The sequence below is a fragment of the Squalius cephalus genome, assembly GCF_949319135.1.
Source record: "Squalius cephalus genome assembly, chromosome: 23".
Classification (NCBI taxonomy): Eukaryota; Metazoa; Chordata; class Actinopteri; order Cypriniformes; family Leuciscidae; genus Squalius; species Squalius cephalus.
In genome coordinates this window covers 18,288,008-18,311,939 of record NC_137144.1, presented here as the reverse complement: position 1 = coordinate 18,311,939, position 23,932 = coordinate 18,288,008, and the positions used below count along the sequence as shown (strand labels likewise).

General features: G+C 37.3%; 2 protein-coding genes across 3 annotated transcripts in view; both read right to left on the bottom strand.

The window, feature by feature from the left end:
• LOC307151501 (uncharacterized protein) overlaps positions 1-7,072 on the bottom strand; it is a 38,797-nt gene extending 31,725 nt beyond the window's left edge. Inside the window, exons 1-9 of the mRNA XM_079859575.1 lie at positions 6,843-7,072; positions 6,597-6,684; positions 6,068-6,175; positions 5,803-5,971; positions 4,817-4,942; positions 4,401-4,524; positions 4,142-4,211; positions 2,001-2,115; positions 1,694-1,811 (exon numbers count right to left, since the gene is read on the bottom strand). Coding sequence (XP_079715701.1) covers positions 1,694-1,811; positions 2,001-2,115; positions 4,142-4,211; positions 4,401-4,524; positions 4,817-4,942; positions 5,803-5,971; positions 6,068-6,175; positions 6,597-6,684; positions 6,843-6,982 — 1,058 coding nt within the window. The 5' untranslated portion in view covers positions 6,983-7,072. The remainder of the gene's footprint in view (positions 1-1,693; positions 1,812-2,000; positions 2,116-4,141; positions 4,212-4,400; positions 4,525-4,816; positions 4,943-5,802; positions 5,972-6,067; positions 6,176-6,596; positions 6,685-6,842) is intronic.
• Positions 7,073-8,612: 1,540 nt separating this feature from the next.
• Positions 8,613-23,864, bottom strand: smc1b (structural maintenance of chromosomes 1B). 2 transcript variants are annotated; one of them, XR_013819928.1, is made up of 27 exons: positions 23,680-23,864; positions 21,940-22,125; positions 21,745-21,857; positions 21,417-21,620; positions 21,103-21,341; positions 18,966-19,224; positions 18,670-18,810; positions 17,512-17,594; positions 17,113-17,320; positions 16,412-16,597; positions 16,104-16,289; positions 15,844-15,990; positions 15,367-15,504; positions 15,151-15,267; positions 14,762-14,868; positions 14,513-14,654; positions 14,199-14,344; positions 13,947-14,100; positions 13,746-13,841; positions 12,447-12,603; positions 12,032-12,186; positions 11,796-11,947; positions 11,616-11,685; positions 11,422-11,532; positions 9,944-10,457; positions 9,133-9,382; positions 8,613-9,010 (listed from the first exon to the last, which is right to left on the bottom strand). XR_013819928.1 is itself a non-coding variant. In XM_079859914.1 (25 exons), exons 1-25 carry the CDS (start codon positions 23,786-23,788, stop codon positions 10,362-10,364), a joined length of 3,702 nt encoding a protein of 1,233 aa, XP_079716040.1. In that variant the 5' UTR covers positions 23,789-23,864; the 3' UTR covers positions 9,942-10,361. The 2 variants fall into 2 exon arrangements, 1 of the variants encoding a protein (XP_079716040.1); XM_079859914.1 differs by lacking the exons at positions 8,613-9,010; positions 9,133-9,382 and having other exon boundaries at positions 9,942-10,457.
• Positions 23,865-23,932: the final 68 nt, after the last annotated feature.

Here is a 23,932-nt window from a genome sequence, read left to right as displayed (position 1 = left end):
GACTAGGTCTCGGTTCTTCCACTGTTATGATGAGAAATACATTATAATGAACCTGCTTGACTTCACTTGATATATTAGTGACCATATTGGGAAAAGAAATAGCAGTTAAATTATCTGTATATTATCAGTTTCTAAAGCAATATCAGTTTTTGCATACTTAACAGCAGGTTTGCTTGATTTAAGGTTCTTGCAATTTACTGCAAAGACTAAAAGAAAAAAACAAACCAGAAAAGATTTAAAATATAAGTCATCATATTATGGCCAAATTAAAGATTAAAATAATTATTGGCAATATAAGTCAAATTTCTATACGTGCATCACAATTTCCCATATTGAAGCATAAATATCTCTGAATACTGCTGGCAGTTAAAGGAAAAAAGCCTAAAACAAGGAATGCACAGTAATAAGATAATGATGATGATTATCATCATTATTATTATTTCCTTTATATTTAGATTACCTTTGCCATCATCGAACACTCACTTAAAAGTTAATCTTTAAAAACGCTAATAATTTAATAAAACTATTAAACGTAATCTTTATCAAATCTCAAAACGAATATACATCTTTTGATACTGTACATTATAATGATGTCTAAAGTCACTTAAAATGACTTATTTTAATTTTCAGGCCTGGTTTCACAGACAGTGTAGGCCTTTGTTAAATTAGGACATTTAAGTAGTTTTTATAAACGTTCCTTAGAACGTTTTGCATCTTGAGACAAAACAATGTCACTGACATATTTTAAGAAATGTCAGTGCAAGTTGCTTTTAGTTAAAACAGCTCAAACATGCATTTTAGTCTGGGATTTGGCTTAAAGGGATAGTTCACTTTGAAATTAAATTTTGGTATGTTTTAGCTTACCTCAAGGGCATCCAAGATGTAGGTGTCTTTTTTTCCTCAGTAGTTTCAATTTTGATATTTTTAGGTCAAACCGTTCTTGTCTGACAGTCATATCATGCAGGTCTATGGTCATTGTCTCAAAGAGCATGCACAGAGTCCAAATTAAAACAATTCCCCATCGTAAGTACACATTGATGGCCTAAGACACGAAACGAGCGGTTTGTGTGAGAAAATGAACAGTATTTATATCGTTTTTACCTTTTGTACACAGCCACGTCCAAGTGATCTGAGGGCGCGGTCGCTTCCTATTGTGCATAGATATATACACTAGATGTCGCCTCGTTCCAATGAACTGCCGTAGCCAAGGCGGCATCTATTGTATATATCTATGCACCAGTCTGCGCCCGCGCCCTCAGATCACTTGGACGTGGCTGTGTACAAAAGGTAAAAACGATATAAATACTGTTCGTTTTCTCACACAAACCGCTCGTTTCGTGTCTTAGGCCATCAATGTGTACTTACGATGGGGAATTGTTTAATTTGGACTCTGTGCATGCTCTTTGAGACAGTGACCACAGACCTGCATTATCTGACTGAGAGACAAGAACGGTTTGACCTAAAAATATCAAAATTGAAACTACTGTGGAAAAAAAGACACCTACATCTTGGATGCCCTTGAGGTAAGCTAAAACATACCAAAATTTAATTTCAAAGTGAACTATCCCTTTAAGCCTTCTGTGAAACCGGCATGAATGTTTTAGTTTTAATTAATTTAAACAAAATAATATATTTTTAGTATCAATCATAACATGAAAAATCATCTGCCGGACTCTAATATCGTTGCACTCACACGTCCATAGGCACTCGCAGCAGAACGGGCAGCACGGCGGCCTCCTCAGTCATGTTCATGATACGAGACTCCAGCAGCAGGATGATGGTGAGGCCAGTGCGAAATACAGCCTGCAGCCCTGCGGAGAGGATGGAGAATTGATCGGATCATGTTCGGGAAACCTGTTTTAAAACAATCATTTGCTATTCTGTTTAGTGACTTTAGTGGTGCAGAAATCACACACTTCGACTTTGATAAGCAAACATGGCAGCTTGACACTTGGGATGTTATTATTATAGTACAAAAACAAGAAAAAGGTGTGTAATACCGTGCAGCATGATAAGATCCCAGATGGCCAACACCGAGTCCCAGCACGGCAGAGAGGTGAAGAGGGTGAGAAACCACTGCATGATGAAATGCAGAGAAGACACCCCAAGAGTCTCCTAAAAGCAGACAGAAAACAACACACTCCTGTTACTATCTGACAATGCAAACTTAATAGTCTTAATAAAGTCTTAACACGTAACAGTTCTGAAAAAGGCTTCATTATAGCATTTTATAGAAAAGATCATTTTCTTTTGATTTGGGATGAAATAAGACTTAATCAATGCAGAACTTACACTGTTAGTGAATAATTACCCACATTTTAGTCTGTTCCTCACACAAAGCTCTTATAAAAATTGGAATACGACACACAATCTATACAGACAAACATTTAATCTGTTTTTGCACCCTGTTTGAAGCTTGAAAGCTCTAGTCTCCATCCATCAAAATGGAATGGAAAAGAACGATTGGAACCTTCTACTAAACTTCTCATTAAAGAGGCCATATTATGACTGTAAATGCCCGTTCACACCAAGAACGATAACTATAACTATATTAGCATATTAGTTATCGTTATCTGCACGCTGAGTTTTGTCGTCTGCTGCTTTAAATGTTCAAGCCCTTTAAAGCAGGATGGATTGGCTGTCTATGTTTTTATCGTACATCAGCTAGAAAAATCGTTATGATAATGACTCCAACGATCCTCTGTGTCGTTATCGTTATAGCTGTGGTGTGAACTCTGCTATTCTTTTATATTTAGAACCATTTTTAGAACTATATCTTCATTGTTATAGCTATCATTCTAGTTGTGAACAAGCGTTAACGCTCTGGGGTGTGTTTTCCGAAACCAACTATGATCGCAAGTTCTGTCATTACCAACACAATTCAATGGAACTAGCATTCAATAGTTGGCTAATGGTGCTTTTGGGAAACACACCCCTGTTTAGTTCCTGTCTCTATGAAGCCCCCCCTTCTGAAAAGCACAATGTGCTCTGACTGGTCAGCTGGACTAGTGTGTTGTGATTGGTCACCTGCTTCGAGCATTGGTCACGCTCGCTCCTTACCATAACCGAGTTTCAACACACTGCTAATACAACTCAACCAGACCTCCCTCCCCATTTTTTTTTTTTTTTGCAGGATTTTTTTTAATGAGGAGTATTGTGACGAGTACGCTCACAGAAGAAAACTGAAGACTACAATCAAGGAGTTTCAGGGAGTTCAGAAACAGTGTGATAGAGAGAATAACTCCCTTTGAAGTGGACTTTGTGCTTTAACTTTACAGACCTTTTTCATGCTCAAACAGCAACATTACACACTAAAGAAAATGTAGAAAGCATAAAAGGTCCTCTTTAATGTTAGTTACAATATAAGAGTGAGCAAATTACAGAATGCTTGATTATAACAATCTACTCCATTTAGTATTAGGTTTGTCACTGCAATCTGCCCTGCCTGTAAGTTTACAGCATCATCTTTTGTCCTGTGCTGCAGTCTAATAGCTCAGCTTTTTAGACAGCTGTGCTGAGTCAACACACAGAGAGAAGGAAATCCCTTAAGAGTTCTCCAAGCAGCACAAATGCTCAGAGGAGGCGGACAGCCACTACTATATATATAAAAAAAAAAAAACACAGAAGAGCTCATTTAAAAGCCCCCGGGAAAAGGTCTACAAGACACAGTGACAGGCTGTCTGTGAGAGGCATTAAATGGGAGAGGCTTCTCAAGAGAAAGGCTGTGATCTACACAAACTCTAGAGGACTGAGAGACTGTGTGTTATGCAGCATGTGCCTGTTTTTATATTCAGACATTTTACTGATGAGAGTTCAGGCCAGGATTTAAGACCTCATCTTTAAGGTCTTAGTTTCAAAGGAAGTGCAAAGGAAAGATAAGGTAGAAATAGAATAGAATATAAATATATAAAAATAGAAAACAGAAATATATATATATGTGTGTGTGTGTGTGTGTGTGTGTGTGTGTATGTATATATATATATATATATATATATATATATATATATATATATATATATATATATATATATATATATATATATATATATACACAGTACTGTGCAAAAGTCTTAGGCATAAAAACCTGGAATGCAATTTCATTACATACAAATCTAATAAAAATTTCGACCATAATTCTCACCAAGTGCTGGAAGAGCAGAGGTTTCCTGTGTTTCAGGAGCTGGTGAAAAACCAAAGCTTGAAGTTGAATCCTGAAAATACAATAAATTATTCAAATAGGTGAAAGGTTAAACTAGGTTTATTTGAAAGAAACAAGAAATTACTAATGCTACGCTAATATATTAGTGAGGCTGATTAATCAACCAATTGTTGGCCTATTTGCAATTATTGACATTGGCCGAAAAACAATCAACTTGGCTGCAGTAAAGCTAAGGTCTTACTTCTTCATAGAGGAATCAAAGAGCTCTGAGAGATACTTGGGCTTCTCTAACAGAGCAACCAGAGCCCAGAAAGCCTCTTCTTCAGACAGGATCATTAGGAGCACAGCAGCTATATAGGACATCCCTGAGAAAAACAAACAAGCCTTAAGGCATCACATAGTCCCATTATGGCCTCAATGTCAAGGACAAACTAGCTAAATTAGCTCCACAGAAGGAAAAAAAAACTGCAAACCAAATTATGACCATGACATGCAATATCAACAAGATGGCACTTGACTGCCCTCTTGAGACTGAATATCAGTATATTCTGTACTCAAATATGTTTGAAAGGACCAATAAAGGCAGAGGCACAAAGTTCAATAAGATTTCAGTAATGCCAGCGACCTCATTTGTGGAAGTACAGGCAGTTTTTTTACCTTGTACATATCCAATCTGGGGATTATATCGGGCAAATGCGATAAGAACTCTGAAAAGTTTGGCCTGGCCCTCAATAGCCTCGGGACGATCCCCCATCAGAGTGCGATGAGTCGGAAATGACCTTCCTATGTAGACAAATATGGAACGGAACTGACACAACCTTTCAAAACTCTATATACTGTACAATGCAAAGGTTATAAAAGAGAACACATACAAAAGGGCAAATGTTTAAGTTGGCCGATATAGAAGTGTCAGGCTTTTTGCAGCTCAAAAGGTAAAGCACGGTGTCAGAAACGACAAGGATATGGGTTTGATTCCCAGTAAACTATCATACTTTGAATGTATATCCTGGTGCACTTTGGGTAAAAGGGCCTGCAAAATGCATTAATAGAAGTGTAAATCTACATGGGAAGTGTGTTTAGGCAGCGCCCCCATGTGGTTTTCCGAATATTGGCCAAGTTCAAACAAAAACACTGCCATCAGTGAAAAAAAGTCACAGGACATTTCCCATTTTTCCCTGAAAATGAGGCAGTAAAAAAAAATTGTTTTAAATGGTTCTGAAAGAAGTGTTATGCTAACCAAATTTATGTAATAGAAAATACAGTAAAAACAGTAATGTTGTGAAATATTATTACAATTTAAAACAAATGTTTTCTATCTGAATACATTTTAAAATGTTATTTGAAATAAAAAATCTTTCCTAACAACATATGTCTTTACTGTCACATTTGATCAATTTAATGCATCATTGCTGAATAAAAGTAGGAATTAAAATTATTACATTTACATTTTAATAATCATATAATTTAAATTGAATAAAAAAAAAAAACATCTTACATAACCCAAACTTAATATTATTTTTGATATTAATAATAATAATAATAATAAGCAATGTTTCTTGAGCAGTAAATCAGCATATTAGAATGGTTTCTGAAGGGTCGTGTGACACTGAAGACATCAGTGGACATCCAAAGGCAGAACTCACGTAGGTCGAGGGCGATCTGTTTGAAGAGTGTGAGGTCAGCACTGGGGAGATCCGACTGTCCGCTGCTGATCTCATTCTCTGTGTCCACTAGAGAGTCTATAGTAGAGATGATGCTGTACTCACTGACTCCAAGATCAACCAGAGGTCTACGGATCTCAGCCTGACATGCCTGAAGTAAACCAATCGGAATGGGTTAAAACAAGGCAAATGTCTCTGATTTGTTTGAATAATAATAAGAAAAATAAATATTTTGATGGGGTTGCACCTCATAATCAAAAGAGCTAGCAGCTCTGAGACTGTCGATATTTAGGAGGCATTTCCAAACTCGTCCACGTATTGCCGGAGGAATACCAATACGAATAAACCTCTCGATCTGATTTCGGGGAAAAGGAACGTGAATTATTAAACACAATAAAACATTACGTAAATCATTTTAAACGCAGGGTAGGGCAAAATTCATTATTTAAGTTTAGATTTTTAATTGATGAGCTGGAATTGGGTTTGGAATAACAGTAAGTAAAAAAAACAAATCAACAGATGAATGCAATTTGTCCAACACCAGTTTTGCTGTAAAACACAAGTCATTCATTTAAACTAAATATGCATATTCATTCTTATGTATTTAGTAGATGATGATTTCTCTGAAGATCAGATTTTAAAGAATATACTTACAGATGATATAAAAAATATATTAAAAAAAATTGTGAATGCATTCTCAATCCTGAATGGTGCACAACCCTGAGTAAACCTATTAAACATATTTTGAGTCTTCTAATCTAGAGAAAGATGCACACCTGATTTCTGCAGATGAAACTGGATCCATTCCAGTAAGTGAGAAATTCACACAGCTCCTTCACTTTAACTGGATTAGGCTGAGGATAACTGATGAAATCATAGTGTTTATTCACGTGAACTGAATTATATTTCGAGTTATGAAAAAATGAACTGAAAGCTCAACTAAACACATGCATTGAACACACAAAACAGGAAGTAACATGTACGTTACCAATACTAGTATGTATGTATTAGTCGACATCTACCTGTAGTCATGACATCTGTGTTGGAGTTTCCTAACTCTTTTCTTACTGAGAGCAAAGCCGAACTCATCGAAGCCTACAGAGCTGCTCCGCCGTGAAGTGCTGCTCTTCCCGCTGCTCGAGCTGCTCACTCTCCTCAACATGGTTCTCAGGCAATCAGTTTGATTTCATTCTGCACGCGAGTCCTTTTTCATCCGCGCGCTGTACACTGACTGTAACCGACGCTTGAACTCAGCGCCAAGATGAACACAATCAAACTACTCTTCAAAATAAAAGTCTTGACATATATCGTAAGACAGTCACAAATAATAATATATATATAATAATTGATTTAAAAAAATAATAATAATAAACTATATTAAACTTGACACATTTGAAAATGTAATATTATTTCATAACATATTTATGATTGGAATCTGCTTTCCTCTTGAGTCAGGATTGGTCAGCTGGTGAAACCTCAGGATATGTTTATTATTCTATATTTCTGAGTCATTTACATCCCTCTGGGTGGCTGAGGACCCCCAAATATATAAGCAATATCACACGAGTATAGTAACCGTGCGATATGGCTCTAACTAACGTTATATCAGCACGGCTGTGGATGATGTGATTCGGCCGCAGGAGACATTGTAGAAAGTTCGTTCTGTGACTTATAACGTTTAATAGTATTTCAATTTTTATGGTAGGCTACTATTGAATATTTTTCATTACTTTTTTTTCACTTCATTCAGTATTTAAAGCATTTTTTACAGTCTATGATTTAAAGGTGCAGTGTGTGGTATTTAGCGGCATCTAGTGGTGAGGTTACGAATTGCAACCAACAAAAGTTACGGTGGCCGACAGGAAAATGTGTCATCGTCTGAAACAACAGAGAGTAACCAGTCCAGCACAATCATCAATGATAAATTAAGAAATGTTTACTTTATTATTCAGTAAAACGATATGTTATTGCCAATATTATTGTTACTTGTTCATCATTGTGTCAGTGTTTTATTCACTGATTTAGCTAGCTTCCTTGCAGGAAGAACAACATAACGAAACGAGTTTGTCAGTTTAGGGCTACTGTAGAAACATGTCCGTGCATTTCAATATAAGGGGACCCACGGTGTATGTAGATGGCTTTCTAAGGTAATAAAAACATAACAGTTCACTAAGTAAGGTCTTTATACACCACTGAAAACATAGTTATGTATATGAGATTGCATTTCTGTCAACAGATTCTCCTAAATATTACACAATGCACCTTTAAGTCAAGAGTCAATCCAAAATCCATGAATGGAGGCAGATTGGTGCCATCTGGTGGAAGGAAATGAAGAACATCACCTGTAATACCATCATGGTGTAGCCACTAGATGCCTGTATACAGTTACTGAGAACCAAGATTTTAGGTTTTATATTTTATATAACTTTCTCTTTTTTCATTTGATTGACATGTTAATATGGTGCTTTTACATTATTAGAGTCCAAAGCATTTTGTTTCTCATCAAAATTCATTAAATGTAAAAAGAATGTTTTATCAGAATTTAACCCATCTGGGACTGATCTATTTTAACCTCTTAGTTGAGTCTCTCAATTTTGCAATTTATGCCCACACCGTTCATTTATGTGTATGTTTGTCTATTTTGTACTCGATGGTTTAGATTTTAACCTCATTGCTATGTGTTTTTTTGCTATGTGTGATTGTACACCCAAAAAATTCTCTGTATTTACAAATTTTTTCGTATTTCCCATTAATTTCCTACAGTGAAGAGTACAGTGTGACTTTTTTCTCTCTTGACATTTAGCCTTTTACAATCATGTCAATTTTTTCTGTTCCGGCCAGTGCCACAAAAAAGTACCAGGTTTCGTAATCATTCCGATGAAGTTACCATTTAAAGTCAAAAGTGACTGAAGAGGACCAGAGGGTTAATGACATAATTGACATTACATCACTTTTACATTACACATGGATTCATTAAATCCACAGTGTGCTCTAGTTGTATACTGCACATTTTGTAAACGTCAAATATTGGTAAGCTTCCATTATTGCATATAAAACGATTTCAAGCCACTCAAAGAAGAATATATTCTGAAAGCACACAAAATCCAGTACAGGACATCAGGATAAACAGTTGATCAAAAACAAGCACTTTCTTCTGAACAGGCAGGAGAGGGCAGATGTCCTTCAGTACCTGATAAAAAGGTAAACGGCTTTCAATACATTGACTTCAATAGTTGACTAACAAGTTACAAAGATAGAACAACAAGAACTTTTACAGTGATTTGGCATGCATTACTGTTTAAGGAACATAACCTTCCATCGAAGGCCTGCCTTGAGCAGGATTGGTGGGATTCCTGGAGTCACACAATAGATTCCTCAATGCCCTGTTCACTCTGTGGATCTGAGCCAACAACAGGGTGGGAGTGTCTGGGAACTCCTGAATCTCTTTTTTGCTGGAATTGTCTTCCAGCTTCGAGCATAACCTCTCTCGAACCTGCTCTAAAGCATGTAATCCCATCCACAGAAGGTCCTTTTCCCTCTCCAAGTCCTTCAGTTTTTTCACCTGCAAATATAAAATATGCTCATGCAATCTCTTCTTTTTCTAAATGCTACATAATGGAGCGTTTTTACATTTTTGACTGTATTAGTGTTTGTTTACATACAGCTGCCTCAAAAAAACTAACAAACAGGTTTTCACAATTGCATTGTGCAAAGTAAACAAAATTAAAATAGACCACAATGTGTGTGTTAAGTAGCTGTGAACTATGAGTATTCCCATCGGAGCTGGACGGGAATGTCGTGATGAACTGTGATAGCTGACGTCTGTGTTTGAGAATAAACTATTAGTTTGAAAGAAATACTGATGCAACTTTCATTTTACAGTTTTAAGATAACATAACCAACCTAAAATATACAGTTAAACCTGAATTAACAGCAATACATACATTACTTGGCTGAGTTATGCTTTCTACCTTTTCTAAACATTGTGAATGCTTAGTTTATCCAACAATATGGTCACCTCAATTATATTTGAATTACTTCGACTTGTTTACTAAAAGCATTCCTAGAAAACCCCTGATAGCATTACAAATTATAACAAACATAGATGAGAAAGCAAACTAACCCAGAGGAAGAACTGCACTGCATCCAGACTGGTAAGACTGTTCCTGAGAGGGACAATGACCACTGTGTAAGAAGCCATTGGAGTTGCTAAGGAAAGCAAAGCTTTACATTTGACGAAACGAGGAGAGAAGCAGAGAGTAAGAGAGAATGGAATAACAGAGGCTGAGGATTTGCTGAAACTCCACCCTAGTGACAGAGCGGCAGGTCAAAGTGTACAGTTTACACAACCACTAATGAAGAAATTCAAACAAACCTCTTCACAAACGCAAACAATAAAACTGTATTAAAATTACTTTACATATTGAACAAAAGCAAACACATGAAAAACAGCCTTAACATGAAACACTTTTAAATGTAACTACTTTTCTAACTTTCACAGTAGAACAGTTCTGGCATTATCTGCCGTAATCCCATTTAAATCATTTGTCCATCTCTCTTTCTGTGCCGTTCTCGTCGTTCAGTGGGTATGGGGTGAGGTCCAGGGTGAGAAGACGGCTGAACATGCATTCATCAAACTGTGACGACAAGCAAAAAAAGGGGTGCATGATAAATGAGAGAACTCGGATACAACTGGCATGAATCAAAAAGCATCCAGAATTTGAAAAGACTTTAAAAAAAAAAAAGTTAAATAAACAAGTTTAATTTCTGTGTTGATGTACTTCCTGCTAAAAAAGGAAGATAATGAATGGTTTGTCTACTTTTTGAGAACAAAAATTTGGATACACCCCCTGTAATTCAAATATTATAACAAAACATTATTTCCAAATATGTTGGTGCATTACCTGCATATATTGAGCTATATTGTAAGAAAAAGGTGGTTACTTTGAAAAAGCTCATTCCTTAAGAGTTTGGAGTTAATTATTTTTTCTTTAAAGACATTTATAATGTATCAAAAGATTTGTTTCAAATAAATGCTGTTCCTTTGAACTTTCAATTCATTGATTCTTAAAAAAATGCATCATGGTTATGTTACATGATAAAAGTCATTTTAGAGTTAAGATATGCCTCTAGTTTTAATCCATTAAACAAGCCTTTGAAGTTTGGGCAAAAACTTCTGGCAATGATGTGTTTTCTTGTTCTTTATTTTTTTTCACAGCGCTGAATGTCATATGGTGATTGTGAAACACCTCACTTGTATGATTTTATGGTGAAATGTGTTATTTTTCATGCTATTTTGAACAAGAACAATGCACTGTGGCTTAAATTCAGCGCGAGAGGCACAGCAAAAATAGACTTGGCGGTGAAACGATGGCAGCACTGCTGTTTCTGCTCTGCTCCACGCTGCCGCACCGCCTCTGCGTGCAGTGTGAATGCTCTAATCTGATAACATGGGCGGCATCAAAAATATGCACTGCTTACGCGTTGTGTTATGCATTAAACTGAAAAAAAAAAAAAAAAAAAACAGACCTACAGACATGGGGACTCTAAATGGACAATGAGTGATGAGATTGATGTGATACAGTGTGGATGTGTGTATACCGAAGAATAGACTCCAAGGAGAGCGTCTGCCCGCGAGTAGAACTCTTCCTTCAGGGAGATCACAATGATCTGGCAGCTTTCTCTGGACATCATCCGGAAAAATCCTGTAACCTGAAAGGAAACAATGTCTTTCTATCATGGCAGATAAAGAATATCAAAACAGCACATTTCTGAGACATTGAGGCTGGTCTTACCTTGCCAATGTTTGTGTTGTCCAGGGCAGCATCCACTTCATCCAGCACAAAGAACGGGGCAGGACGAAAGCTAAGATTAAACAACAATGATCTTTACAGTTTTCTCCCACATCAAAAACATCTGTATTTATAGTCAGATATTACTTTATAAGAAGTTTATGTGCTTATGCTGTTTTTCACCTGTGAATGGCAAAGACCAAAGCGAGAGCAGCGATGGCCTTCTCTCCTCCTGACAGGTTGTCCATGGCCATGAATCGTTTCCCAGGAGCCACACAGTTATAGTTGATGCCGTCCAGGTAAGGCTCATATGCGTTCTCAGCGCTGAGAATGGCCTAAAGAACGTGCGTAAAAACAACGTTTCATACAAAAATAAAAATGAATGAACAAGTCATTGAAGAAATGAGTCAAGCATGGACCTGAGCGCTGGTGTTTCTGCAGAGCTTCTTGTAGATCTGGTCGATGACGATAGACACATGTTCAAAGCACTGACTAAAGAGTTGGAAGCGTTTGGTCTTCACTTGCTCAAACTCCTGACCACATTTCTTAGTAGTTTGTGTGCTGGTCTCAAAAGCTGAGGGTTTTTGAGTATGGAGAGGTAAAAACACACAAACATGATCAATGTTTTATGTGATTGATGGATGTGTTACGACAATACATTTAAACCCAAAAAGGGTTATTATAACAAACTAAAACGAACCATAGATAATCTCAAAGCTAATAGACAGACTACATAGGCAACTAAAATTTTAAAATGTAGAAAGTTTAATAGAGGGGCTATTTCAGGAGTAGTTCCATTCCCCACCATGAAATGTATACATATTTGTCTCGTACCATCCATGACTTCCCGGTAGCTGTCCTTAACCTCTCTGATCTTTTCTAGAGCTTTCAGGTTGGGAGCTCTGGACATCATGATCATGGACTCCACAGAAGAGATGCTCTCTTTGAGCTTCTCTAACTGAGCCTCCAATTCACTCTCATCAGTGAGGGCCTACACACAAAATAAATCAAAATCACTTCTACAACTTGGGCTGTCGCGGTGAAGGACTTTCCCTTGCGGTAATTTTGAGTGGCTCAATAGCGCGATATGCAATATTAGCGCCATTTATTTACTTTGATTTATTTGTTACTATATAAATGTGTTACGATGTGGTCAGCATGCACAAAAACGAGGACATATTCAGTAACCAATATAACAGCATTTAAACAGGAAGTGAAGTAAACAGAAGAGAATGTCAAAATAAGGATCAACATAACAGAACATAAACCTGACAATAAGCTTGTTAGGCTATATTTATATGTATAACAGTAAGTTCCGATCCTCGAATCTGACTGGACAAGAGGCTTTCTGCTGATATTTCACCAGTATCATCGTCTTCGTCTCTGCGCATAGACAGGCTGTCATTCAGCGCGCAGTTACATTGTTACACCACTAGGTGGCGGCAAGGGACTATCTTTGAATGAGTCACTAAACTTTTCATTCAACAAAAAACATGTTCAAAACGCTGATTCATTAAATGATAGATGTAATGAAACAAGGTGTTAATTATTTTAACTGAGCTCCACTTTTCAAGGCTCAGCTGACCAGCAATGCGTCGCATGGGTAACGCTGAAGCTTCACTTAATCCAATCCAATTAGACCAATGGCATTGATTCAATGCATTGACCAGCGCTGCCGCCATTCATGGTAAGTACACTTAAACGTTAAAAGGATGATACGACAAATATTTCGCTTTCCTTGGACTCGGCAACCTTTTAACGAATATATGACTTGGCCTCAAAGACAGACGCAGGTAATCGCATGCGCTCAGTCGATCTCTGTCATTCACTGTATTTAGGCTTGTTAAGTGCAAATCCATGAAGCCTCTGTACAAATCACCATGATAAACACAGTTTTGTTATCATTATTAACTTATTTAACATTAAATACATATGCATGAAATTCAAAACAAGAAGGGTAAAGCCTTACGAAAAAAGAAAACGCGAATATTGCGGTTGCTGCGGTTACTTGCATTCCTCTGCGGTTGGCTTGTCAATAGCGCGGTACTACAATATTACGGTTATCGCGACAGCCCTATCTACAGCATAAGAATGACCGCTCTGAGTGAGACTGCTTAAATGTCATGTTTTCACCTTAAGGCTCCTGTCCAGTGTTGAATAATCAAACATCAATTGCGCTTCTCTTTCATAAATATCCAACGTGCTGATGCTCTGAGACTCTGAGTCCAGCTGCAATAAAGTTAGAGGACACTTAACAAGCAGAATAGGAAAAATACAAAAGGGAATATAATCTGTGCTGCCTTATTTTGAGTAGGTCTGACCCTCTGTTTGCACCTGTATGTCACTGATGTCGTCCAGATCTCCTGAAATCAGTGTCAACGGTAGGTTGTCTATCTTACAGCCCAGCAGCAGGTTGTGTCTGCTCAGTCTCAGCTGTTCTAGGGCTGCCTCAGCGCAGATCGTTTCCTTCTGAAGCTTCATCAGCACCCTGCAGACAAACAGGAGAAATAAATCAAATATATAACACCAACTATTAGCATCTTTTCTTTTTTCTCAGATCAACCATTATCATGCTCAGATACCCACTTGTTTCTCTCCTGGGAGCCTTTAAGAGTCTTGTCAAGCTCTATCTTGGCATTGTTAACTAAAGTTGTCTTTTCTGACAGCTGGTTGTTCAGTTCTAGGAGATTTGATTGTGTCTGCTCCACAGCTATCAAAAGTCTGTCCTCCACCTGGTGGAGACGTGGGGAACAGACAGCAGTACTTCAAATGTAAAAAACAAACATGTCAGAACCTTTTTACAGTACCAGCTCAACATGACACTAAACGGAGTAAAAAAAAAGAGAAATGTAGTCAAAATGTCAAATGTTTGGTCTCAAAAGTGGAGTGAGTGAGTTTGCCTCTTTCAAGCTAATAACGATGTTCTCCTCTTTTTCGATGGTCTCTTCTATTTTCTTCATCTGTTTGACGAGTTTCTTCAACTGAGCCTGCTCGTACTCCAGCTGGATACTTAGCAGGGTATGCTGGGACTCAAACTGAAGGCTGGACAATCAGGAGATTTAATTAGCCAGATTCAGTTCACATAATATTTCATGCCATAATGGAATGCCAGTGATAACATGGCTAGGATTTGTTTGTGCAGGTCTTACCGCTTCTTCTCAAGCTCCTGCTGCAGTCGCAGATAATCCTGCTCATACTCACGGATGTTAGCCACACCGATCTCTACGCAGAAGTCTGCAAACACCACGTCCTCCATCTAAGATGAGCAAAATCAACCCACAAGAGAGCTTAGCATGGAGGAATGATATTGACCAATACTTTTTTTTTTTTTTTGAAGAATGTTTTTAAAGAGATTGACTAAATACTGTAAAACTATAATTTCAGCAGTTTAGTGTACATTTGTGCAACCTTACTGTCATTATTGGCATGAATAACAAAATAAAACTCATATTGAACAACTTTAAATTCCTTGATATTTCCTAGTTTTCCATGACCACGGAAAACCGCAAGAGATCATGTTACACTTAAATCAATTGACCTGATGCATTTTGTCTCTGACGGCCGTCATCTCATTATCCTTTAGTTCTACATTCTCAGTCTGTATCTCAAACTGGGCCTCGAGGTTGGAGAGCTCACTTCTGAGTTTGGAAATCTCCTAAAGTTCACACACCAAGATTTCATAAGAGTATTAGAGATTTTTAAATGTCATGCAACAATGGAGGAGGGGAAAGAAAGAAGAAAGAGTGTGACTTGCAGCCTGACAAGCTGGGATGCTCTTCTTGCGTATGGAGTCCAGTTCTGTGTTGGAGTATTTGAGGCGAGTCTGGTTTCCCTGAGACTGAGCCCTGATCTGCTTCAAATCCACTTCCTTACGCTTCAGCTTCATCAGGGCCTGCACATACATCAACACTATTAGCCTGCAATATAATACTGTATGACATGATAAAGAGAAAGTGAATCTCTTCCATTCAAATAAGAATTTTTAATCTAAGTAGCCACACCCACACTGAAACCTCATTGGTCCAAAATCCTGCTATATATTAAACATTAAATACATGCTGACTAGTTGTGATTTTCATTGCATGAAGAAACAAAACCACAACTAGTCAGCATGTACTTAATGTTTAATATATAGCAGGATTTTGGACTTTCGACATGATTTTCAGTTTTTATTGCATGTCTGCCATCGCACAGGTATCTATAGTGTGTATTAGCAATCTGGGACACGTACACGCAGCTCAGATGACAGCTTATCCTTCTCCTCCTTCAGTTTATTCATATCCTTCTCATCCCAGCGTCGAGCTTTCTTGCTCAGGTCCAAGGAGCCTCCGGAGATCACCCCAGACTTGCGAAACAAGGTGCCGTCAAGAGCCACCGTCTAAACAAGACATTTTACATGTAACACAAGTCATAGATGTTTAGTATAACTGTAAATGTAATCGGCCTGAAATAATGATGTAATCTTTGTGTCATACAGGTGCATGTACTCACCTGAAGGCGCTCAGGGCCATAGAAGGCAATGCGACGGGCGTCTTTCAGAGAATCGCAGACCAGGGAGTTTCCGCACACAAACTGAATCACCCTCTTAAGCTGAGGGGCGTTTTGAGCGCACTGAACCACATCCACCACCATCTTGGCTCCCTGCACTTCCCTCAGACGCTCGTTCAGAGGGTGTACCTGATGCACATACAGTTAAAGAACACTCTTTGCAAATCCAACCACAGGAAAAGCTGTTTAAGTAAATAAAAAATAAAGCAAAGTAATTAATTATGAAGGGCTTTCACTGATGAGTCACTCACATCTATATAGTCAATAGGAAGAAATGTCTCTGGTTCGGCTCTTTCTTCTTTCAGAAATCGGATGCAGTCATGAGCCACTTTGGCAGACGTCACAATAATAGCGTTCATGTTCTTGCCAAACAGCTTGGTGACGGCGAGCAGGTATTTCTTGTGGATGGGCTGGCACAAGTCCACCAGACGGCCATACTGAAATGAGTTAAGAAACCAACAGAAGTTTTTAATTTGAAAGAAGTCTCTTATGCTCACCAAGGCTGCATTTAATTCATCTAAAATGCAGTAAAATCAGTTCATTTCAATTATACAAATATTTCATTATATTACTGTATTATATTATATTACTTTTTATATATTTAAAAAAATGTATTATTCCTGTGATGGCAAAGCTGAATTTTCAGCATAATTACTCCAGTCTTCAGTGTCACATGATCCTTCAGAAATCATTCTAATATGCTGATTTGCTGCTCAAGAATCATTAATAATTATCAATATGGAAAACAGTTCCTGCTTATTATTTTTATGGAAACCACCCCCCTACTGACAGTATTGATGTTACTGTCAAAAAGGAAAATATTTAAAATGACATTACTTAATTACTTAATCCATAATTTCTTGCAATGCTTCAATCAAACAGATGACAAAAAAATATGGTCTAATCTGCTTGACTGGCATTAGGTGGCTGTGCACGCTGATTGTTACAGTACCACTGTATCAGGGTAGAGTCTCCTGAGGCTTTCAAGGACTTCGTCTCGTTTCTGCTGTCGTCGATTCTCTTGGCTGTCCAGCCGAGCGTTCTGCAGTTTGGTCAGCACCTGCGCGAGCTCCTCGTTCACCTCCTCCATTCGTATGGAGCCTCTCGACAGCTCCTCTGCCAGCTGCTCCTCCTGCTGACACTGCTCCTCCAGAGCTTTCCTTCAGAAAAAAAGTAAGATGTGACTGATAGTTCAACTGAATAATGTTGCTAAAAAATAAATAAAAATACAATTCAGTTACAGTAATATTTTTGTAAATTAATACAATAACAAAACAAATCTTAAATCACATCCCTACAAGCTCTATAATGTTGGTTCTTAGTAGTGCAGAGGTATTTAAGGGTGTCATACTTAGTAGTGTTGGCATACTCCTCCAGCTTCTCTGCCCTTCTGCTGAAATCTTCCATCCGAGTTTGAGAGTGTTTAATACTTGCCTGCAAACAAAAATTTATATCATGAAATAAATCGCAGGGCTCAGTGCTAAGGATTTTTTCTACTAGCCCACATTTTTACTTTTTACTGGCCCCACCACATTTTTTTCACTGTTTTTGAACCCAGTAGCCTTATATTCTAATAAGGTTATGAACACCAACATTTTAGAAACTAGTGAAATTGAACAATTCTTGATTCCAATTTCGATACCACAGTTAAAACTACTAGCCTAACTCATATGAAGTTCAAATTAGTGCTTGAACGACACGTCGTAAATTAGTGTATTTACATGGAATGTGTCGATTCGTCGCGCTATTTACATTCGCCAATGATGACGGCTCCCGGGCATGCTGAAAATCAGCTGTTATTACAAAAATATCCAGCCCAATCTAAACACCCTGCTCTGTACACCCTGTAAAACTGAAATGGCAAACCACAGCAGCACAACTTTTATGCAGGGGCATCTGAAAAGAAAGAAAACATCCCGGGGCTCTTACCTCAAAAAGACGAGACGGCAGTGTAATTATTTGGACTACGGCAGTGTAATTTACACAGCAATAGAATACTGTTGTCAGCCTCATATTTTGTGCTTAATACAAATGTGCATGGTTAGTTATAATGCTGTTGTGACTTCAACTGTTTGATCATATAGCTGAATGAACATAACATTAAGCTCCTGAATGAACAAAACATTTCAGGATTCATACTTGTAAGCAGTTGCTGCTGTAAATCGCCCAAAAAATCATTAGGTAAAAGTTCATACATAGATTAGTTACGGATATAATTTATTTGTAAATGATTGGTTATTATTTATCGGTAAATTAACCAAAGGTTTAATCAATTATTCAGAATCAATAGATTAACTGGGAGGAAAAAAATTATTGTTTGATTAATCGAAAAACCTATAGATTAATCGATTGAAAAAAAAAACAAAAAAAAATCGTTTGTTCCAGCCCTAGTTCAAATATTAAAGACAAGTAAACAGTTGATAATAAAATAAGAACAAATAAACAAATTACAGAGTTACTGTACAACACAATATCGCAAAAAGACACTAACATAAAGACAGAAGCCTACCTGTATCTCACTTTTCCTCCTCAGGTCAAACTGAAGCTTCTCACGGTCTGCTTTTATCTCCCAGTGCAGCTTCTCTGCGCTTTGGTTTAAAATCGCTCCCTTTTTCCTGGCCAGCTCTTTGAGTTCCTTATACCGCTCCATCTGTACAAAGTGTGTAACATAATATATCTTAATGTTTTACAGTCAACATATAAACAAAATTGGCCCTATTTATGACCCTAAAATTTCAAATTGAAACAGCTTCCATTCTGCATGTGTCCTTATAGAGGGAATGTTCACAAGACACTGATTTTAACCTGGGCCTCCTCTAGTTGCACTCCGTCTCCTCTTTGAGCCTCCTCCTCCTCCATCTCCCTCTCAGAGACCTTCCAGGCCTTCTCCAGCTCAGTCAGCTCTCCCTTTAGCTCCTCAAGCTCCTGCTCCTTTTTGGCCTGCTGACTCCGGTTCTTCTGAAGCGATCTGCGCGCCTCCTCCACTTTGTGCTCGTGGTGGGAGGTGTTCACTTTAGCTTTGATGTACTGAGGCCTCTGCTGATTAACAATCTGCTCCTGAGATCTGGAAGAACAACATTCTGCAGTGAGATTTATAAATAAAATAATATTTAAAAAAAATTCTGCAGCCATTACTCTAGTTTTTCTCACACAAAATGGTATGCAAAACCATAATATATATATAAAAAAAAAAATCACTCACACACACATATATACAATTAATGAATATATATATATATATCTTTAAATTAATAATAAGAATTACATTAAATAAAGTTAATTTAAGTATAATATAAGTATATTTTACTTTAAATAATGTATAATATTTAAATATTTGTTTGTGTATATATACACGTAATGTATATATATTTATTTGATTAATAATAGGTAAAATGTTATGTGTGCATTTATAAGAATTATATTATATAAAGTAAATTGTTACATATATGTATATTTTAAATATTAAATATTAATTATTTGAAAAAACTATTTAAATATTTCTGTTAGTGTATGTATGTGTGTATATATATATATATATATATATATATAATGTACATAGATTTGATGAATACTAATAACAATATAATATGTAAATCGTCATATATATATAAATATATAAATAATAGGGCTGTCAACAGATTAAAATTTTATAAATCACACCTTATAAAATTAAGTATACACCATTTTTCTTGTTTAATACGTTTATTAGGCTCATTTGAGATGTGCCGCGCCTCGTCTGAGATGTAGGCGGCTGCAGTGAGGGGAGGACTGAAAAAAGTGCAGGCAAGACGGACAGTTCTCCTTTCTCATAGTGGATCAGACACCTGTGAGATCAAAGGCAGATTTCACAGGATTCACTCATGCTAATAAACTGGATGTAATTTAGGTTCTGTCTTCAGTTGCTTTTATATGAAAAAAAACATAATGAACAAGCCACCCAAAGTACTTGTTATATAATTCCATTCGAAAAACATGTTTATCAGAGTTTTTTTTAAATATGACAATCACATAACTCATAGCGAGATCGCACTGTCAGATTTTGGGAATATCCACACAATTTATACACATAAAAAAAAAAAACATGACACCAGAGTTTTTAAATTAAACATTTTAAAAGAGAACAATATATCACTGTTGTTTCAACCAATGAAGATTAAGCTTTGCCGTTTCCCATCGTGCTTTTGCACAGCACAGTCGGTGGAGTAACTGCGCCTGACTGCAGAATCCGCACATCCGCACAGATTTTGCTCATCTCAAACGAGCCTATTTTATCATTTGCTATATCCAACAACGTGAACAATCAGATTGAACAATTTCACTAATTTTCAACTTATTCTGACACGTGAGGACATCTTATTTTTCTAGTCAACATTTAGCCAGCTGCTAAGGCATACAGTAATATTCTCAGGTGCCAGAGCAGCCCTCTGCTTGTGCACAATGTGTCCTGCGAGTGAAAATAGTCTCTCACACGGCACAGCTGAAGCAGGAGTTGCAAGATATTTGAGTGCAAGAGTCACCAGCTTGTCATGACATTTGCTGTGTGCACACCACTATTGTAAAGGGCATTGTTCAAGGCTTATGCTGGGCACTGCTCTGGATCTAGCAAGAGGGCTGGATTCCAGTGATGTTTCATCATCTGACTCTGTATCAGAGCCCAACCAGAGATCAAATTTATTTTTTGGTTCAGTATCTGAGTGATGAGGAGCCAGGGTCTATTTTAGAATCTTGTCTAATGTTTCCCAAACTCCAGCTCTTTCTACTTTAGGAATGCATTTCAAGTTTTTGAATCTGGCATCAAGAAATATATATATATTCTTTTTATAAAGTAATGTTTTTTTTAATGTAAAAGTAATGTTTAATGCAAGGATTAGCAGTATAATTTACTTTTGCTCTCTCTGCATTCAAAGATATTTCCAGTTAAAGTGCATTGCCAGTGACTCGCCTGATCTCCTTCTCCAACTGCTGAAGTTCTCGGTTCAGGCGCCCATGTTCTTTCTTCTGAGCCTTCACGGTTTGTTCCCAGACATCCAGGCTCTTCTTCTGCTGCGCTGCGGCCTCCTGCGCGTCCCTCAGTGATTCTGACTGTGCGTTTATGTTTTTCTCATTGTGGAAGAGATGAAAGAGGGTCAGCTGGAGTTTGCTTTCGCTGAGTTCGTCCACCAGTGTCTGATATTTTTCCGCCTGACAAGATCGAGACAAATACATTGTCAAAGAGATGCATCATATGAAAATATTTCGACATCTGACAGGTCTTACCTCAGTCTTATCTTTGAAGACTTGTTTCTTCTCAGCTGTAGCCGCTTTCTTCCGGTTGAAATGGAACTGGGTGTCCTCTTTGGCTTTCTGCAGGACCGCTAGCTTGGCATCATATTCAGCTCTCAGCTCTCCAGAGTTGCTGATTTGTTCAAACATCTTTGTTCGCTCTTTGGCATTCATCATGGCAATTGACTCCACAGCACCCTGATATACAAAAAAATCCATGATTAGTGTAAGAATAAAAAATAAAAAAACTATTAATAACAATAAATCAAATGCTGATAACCAAATGCTACGGCATTTGTTGACCATTTTCTCACTGAAGCACCTGATACACCAGACAATTCTTCGCTTTCACCACAATGCCGATCTTCTCTAGCTCTCCAGTGTACTTCGCCAAAGTCATCTGTTTACCATTCACACGATACTCAGAAGATTCCCCTGTAAAAAGTGAATCTTTCCATCAGAAAATGATTCAGTTCGGTTTTACCATTCATTTCTAGCGGAGCTCAATCACACTCACCTGAAATGCATCTACTGTAGGTAATTTCCTCATTGTCTCTACAGTAGATCATGGTCACACTGGCGAAGGTCGACACGGGTTTGCCAATGTGGGCACCGTGGATGAGATCTCTGGTGTGCTTCACACGGAGGTTTACCGCCCTCTCTCCCATCACGAATCCAAGAGCATCCATGACATTAGATTTGCCTACAGAGGAGAAAAACAACAATCAAAATTGTTTCAATAACACTAATCCATACTGATGATGCCTCCTAAACATTTTATCATGCAAAACATCTACATGAAGTTCAAATGTACCACAGTAAAGTGGTGGTAACATGGTAAAATTATGGTATGAAGTTCCCGTGGTATTTACATGATATTCTTACTATACTACACTAGAATATATGATATAAAATACTATAAATATGCATGTCCCTTAAACTGGTGGTAACATAGTAAAATGATGGTATGAAAAGATAGTACCATGGTATTTACATGATATTCTTACTATACTACACTAGACTATATGATATAATACAGAGGTGGACAGTAAAAAAGTATATTTACTTGAGTACTGTACTTAAGTACACTTTTTGAGTATCTGTACTTTACTTGAGTATTATTTTTTCTGGAAACTTTTTACTTTAACTTCACTACATTTGAAAGACGAATATTGTACTTTTTACTCTACTACATTTCTGTCAAGGTCCTTGAGTAGAAAGTTGTAACGTCAGTCAGGAGAGGATTTTGGTTGCAGGGGTTGCATTTTGGTTGGAAATGAAAGTCGGGTTGATGTCAGAACCCGACTGATGTTGGTTTCTGATGTCAACCCGATTTTCATTTTCAACCACGATACAACGTCTGTCCGACGCTGGAGATTAGAGTCAATCTGATGTTGGATTCTGACATCAACCTGATTTTCACTTTCAACATTGGGTTTGGTCTCCTAAATGCGAATTTTGACATTGTTTTGGAGCACACTAGCTTATAGATAACAGTAAGGCTAACATATTCATACTAAAAGCCCAAAAACTTTAAATAGGGCACTCTTTGAGGGAACAGCCATTTGGGTGTCAGAAACCATTGTGGACGTTATTGAGTGCACTTATTCAATCTCACATTCAATCCCACTACTGGAACTGTGTTCTAGAAATAAATCTGATATTGATATGAGGGTAACGTTAGGTACGCAGGCATAGATGCAGAGGCATGAGGTAAAGTAACGTTAAGTATCACATACAACAATGCAACAATAATAAAACATTGCATTTACATTTACTTTTGATACTTAAGTAGTTTTAAAAACGAGTACTTCTGTCTTTACAACTTTTACTTGTAACGGAGTAATATTTGACCAGTAACGTTAGTACTTTCACTCAAGTAAGTTAAGTGTACTTTGTCCACCTAATACGCTTTATAATACTATAAATATGTATGTCCTTTAGACTGGTGATATCTTAGATACCTGGTACGCTTTTAATACACAATTATATGTTTTGGCGACATTAATATTTCATCGCTCTCTTTTCCATTGAAAAGCCAAAATGACGCTGACAGATATCGACACCATATAACGTTAGGCGTAAATGAATCTATTGATAACATTTCTTTAAAAACGTGTGTAGCACGCAAAGCATCTAAATAAAGCACGTTATTTGACGAAATGACTAATAATTGGATTAGCGTAGCGCTATCGAGCAAAATACAGTCACGGTTTTGTAAGATTAGCCACGTAAATTAGCTTAATTACCAACTCACCTGATCCATTAGTGCCAATTATGCAATTAAACCTTTTAAATGGGCCAATAGTTTGCTTTCCTCTCCAGGATTTGAAATTTTCAACGTCTAGTTGTTTTAAGAAACCCATGTTTCAGTTCTAGATGAAAAAGGCAACCTGGTTTAACGTTACTCGAATAAAGTTACTGACAGGAAAAAAGGGGAAGGCGGGAAAAAAACCGCGTCATGATGCTGAATCTAAAATCACCTCGAGGACAAATAAAGACTTTAGATA

Coding starts and splice junctions, on each gene's coding strand:
- smc1b (XM_079859914.1), bottom strand. CDS start 23,788: ATGGGTTTCTTAAAACAACTAGACGTTGAAAATTTCAAATCCTGGAGA. Junction 19,225..21,102: donor CAGTTGGAGAAGGAGATCAG/GCGAGTCACTGG, acceptor TTGTTCTTCCAG/ATCTCAGGAGCAGATTGTTA. Junction 14,345..14,512: donor TCGTTATTAGCTTGAAAGAG/GCAAACTCACTC, acceptor CGTCTCCACCAG/GTGGAGGACAGACTTTTGAT.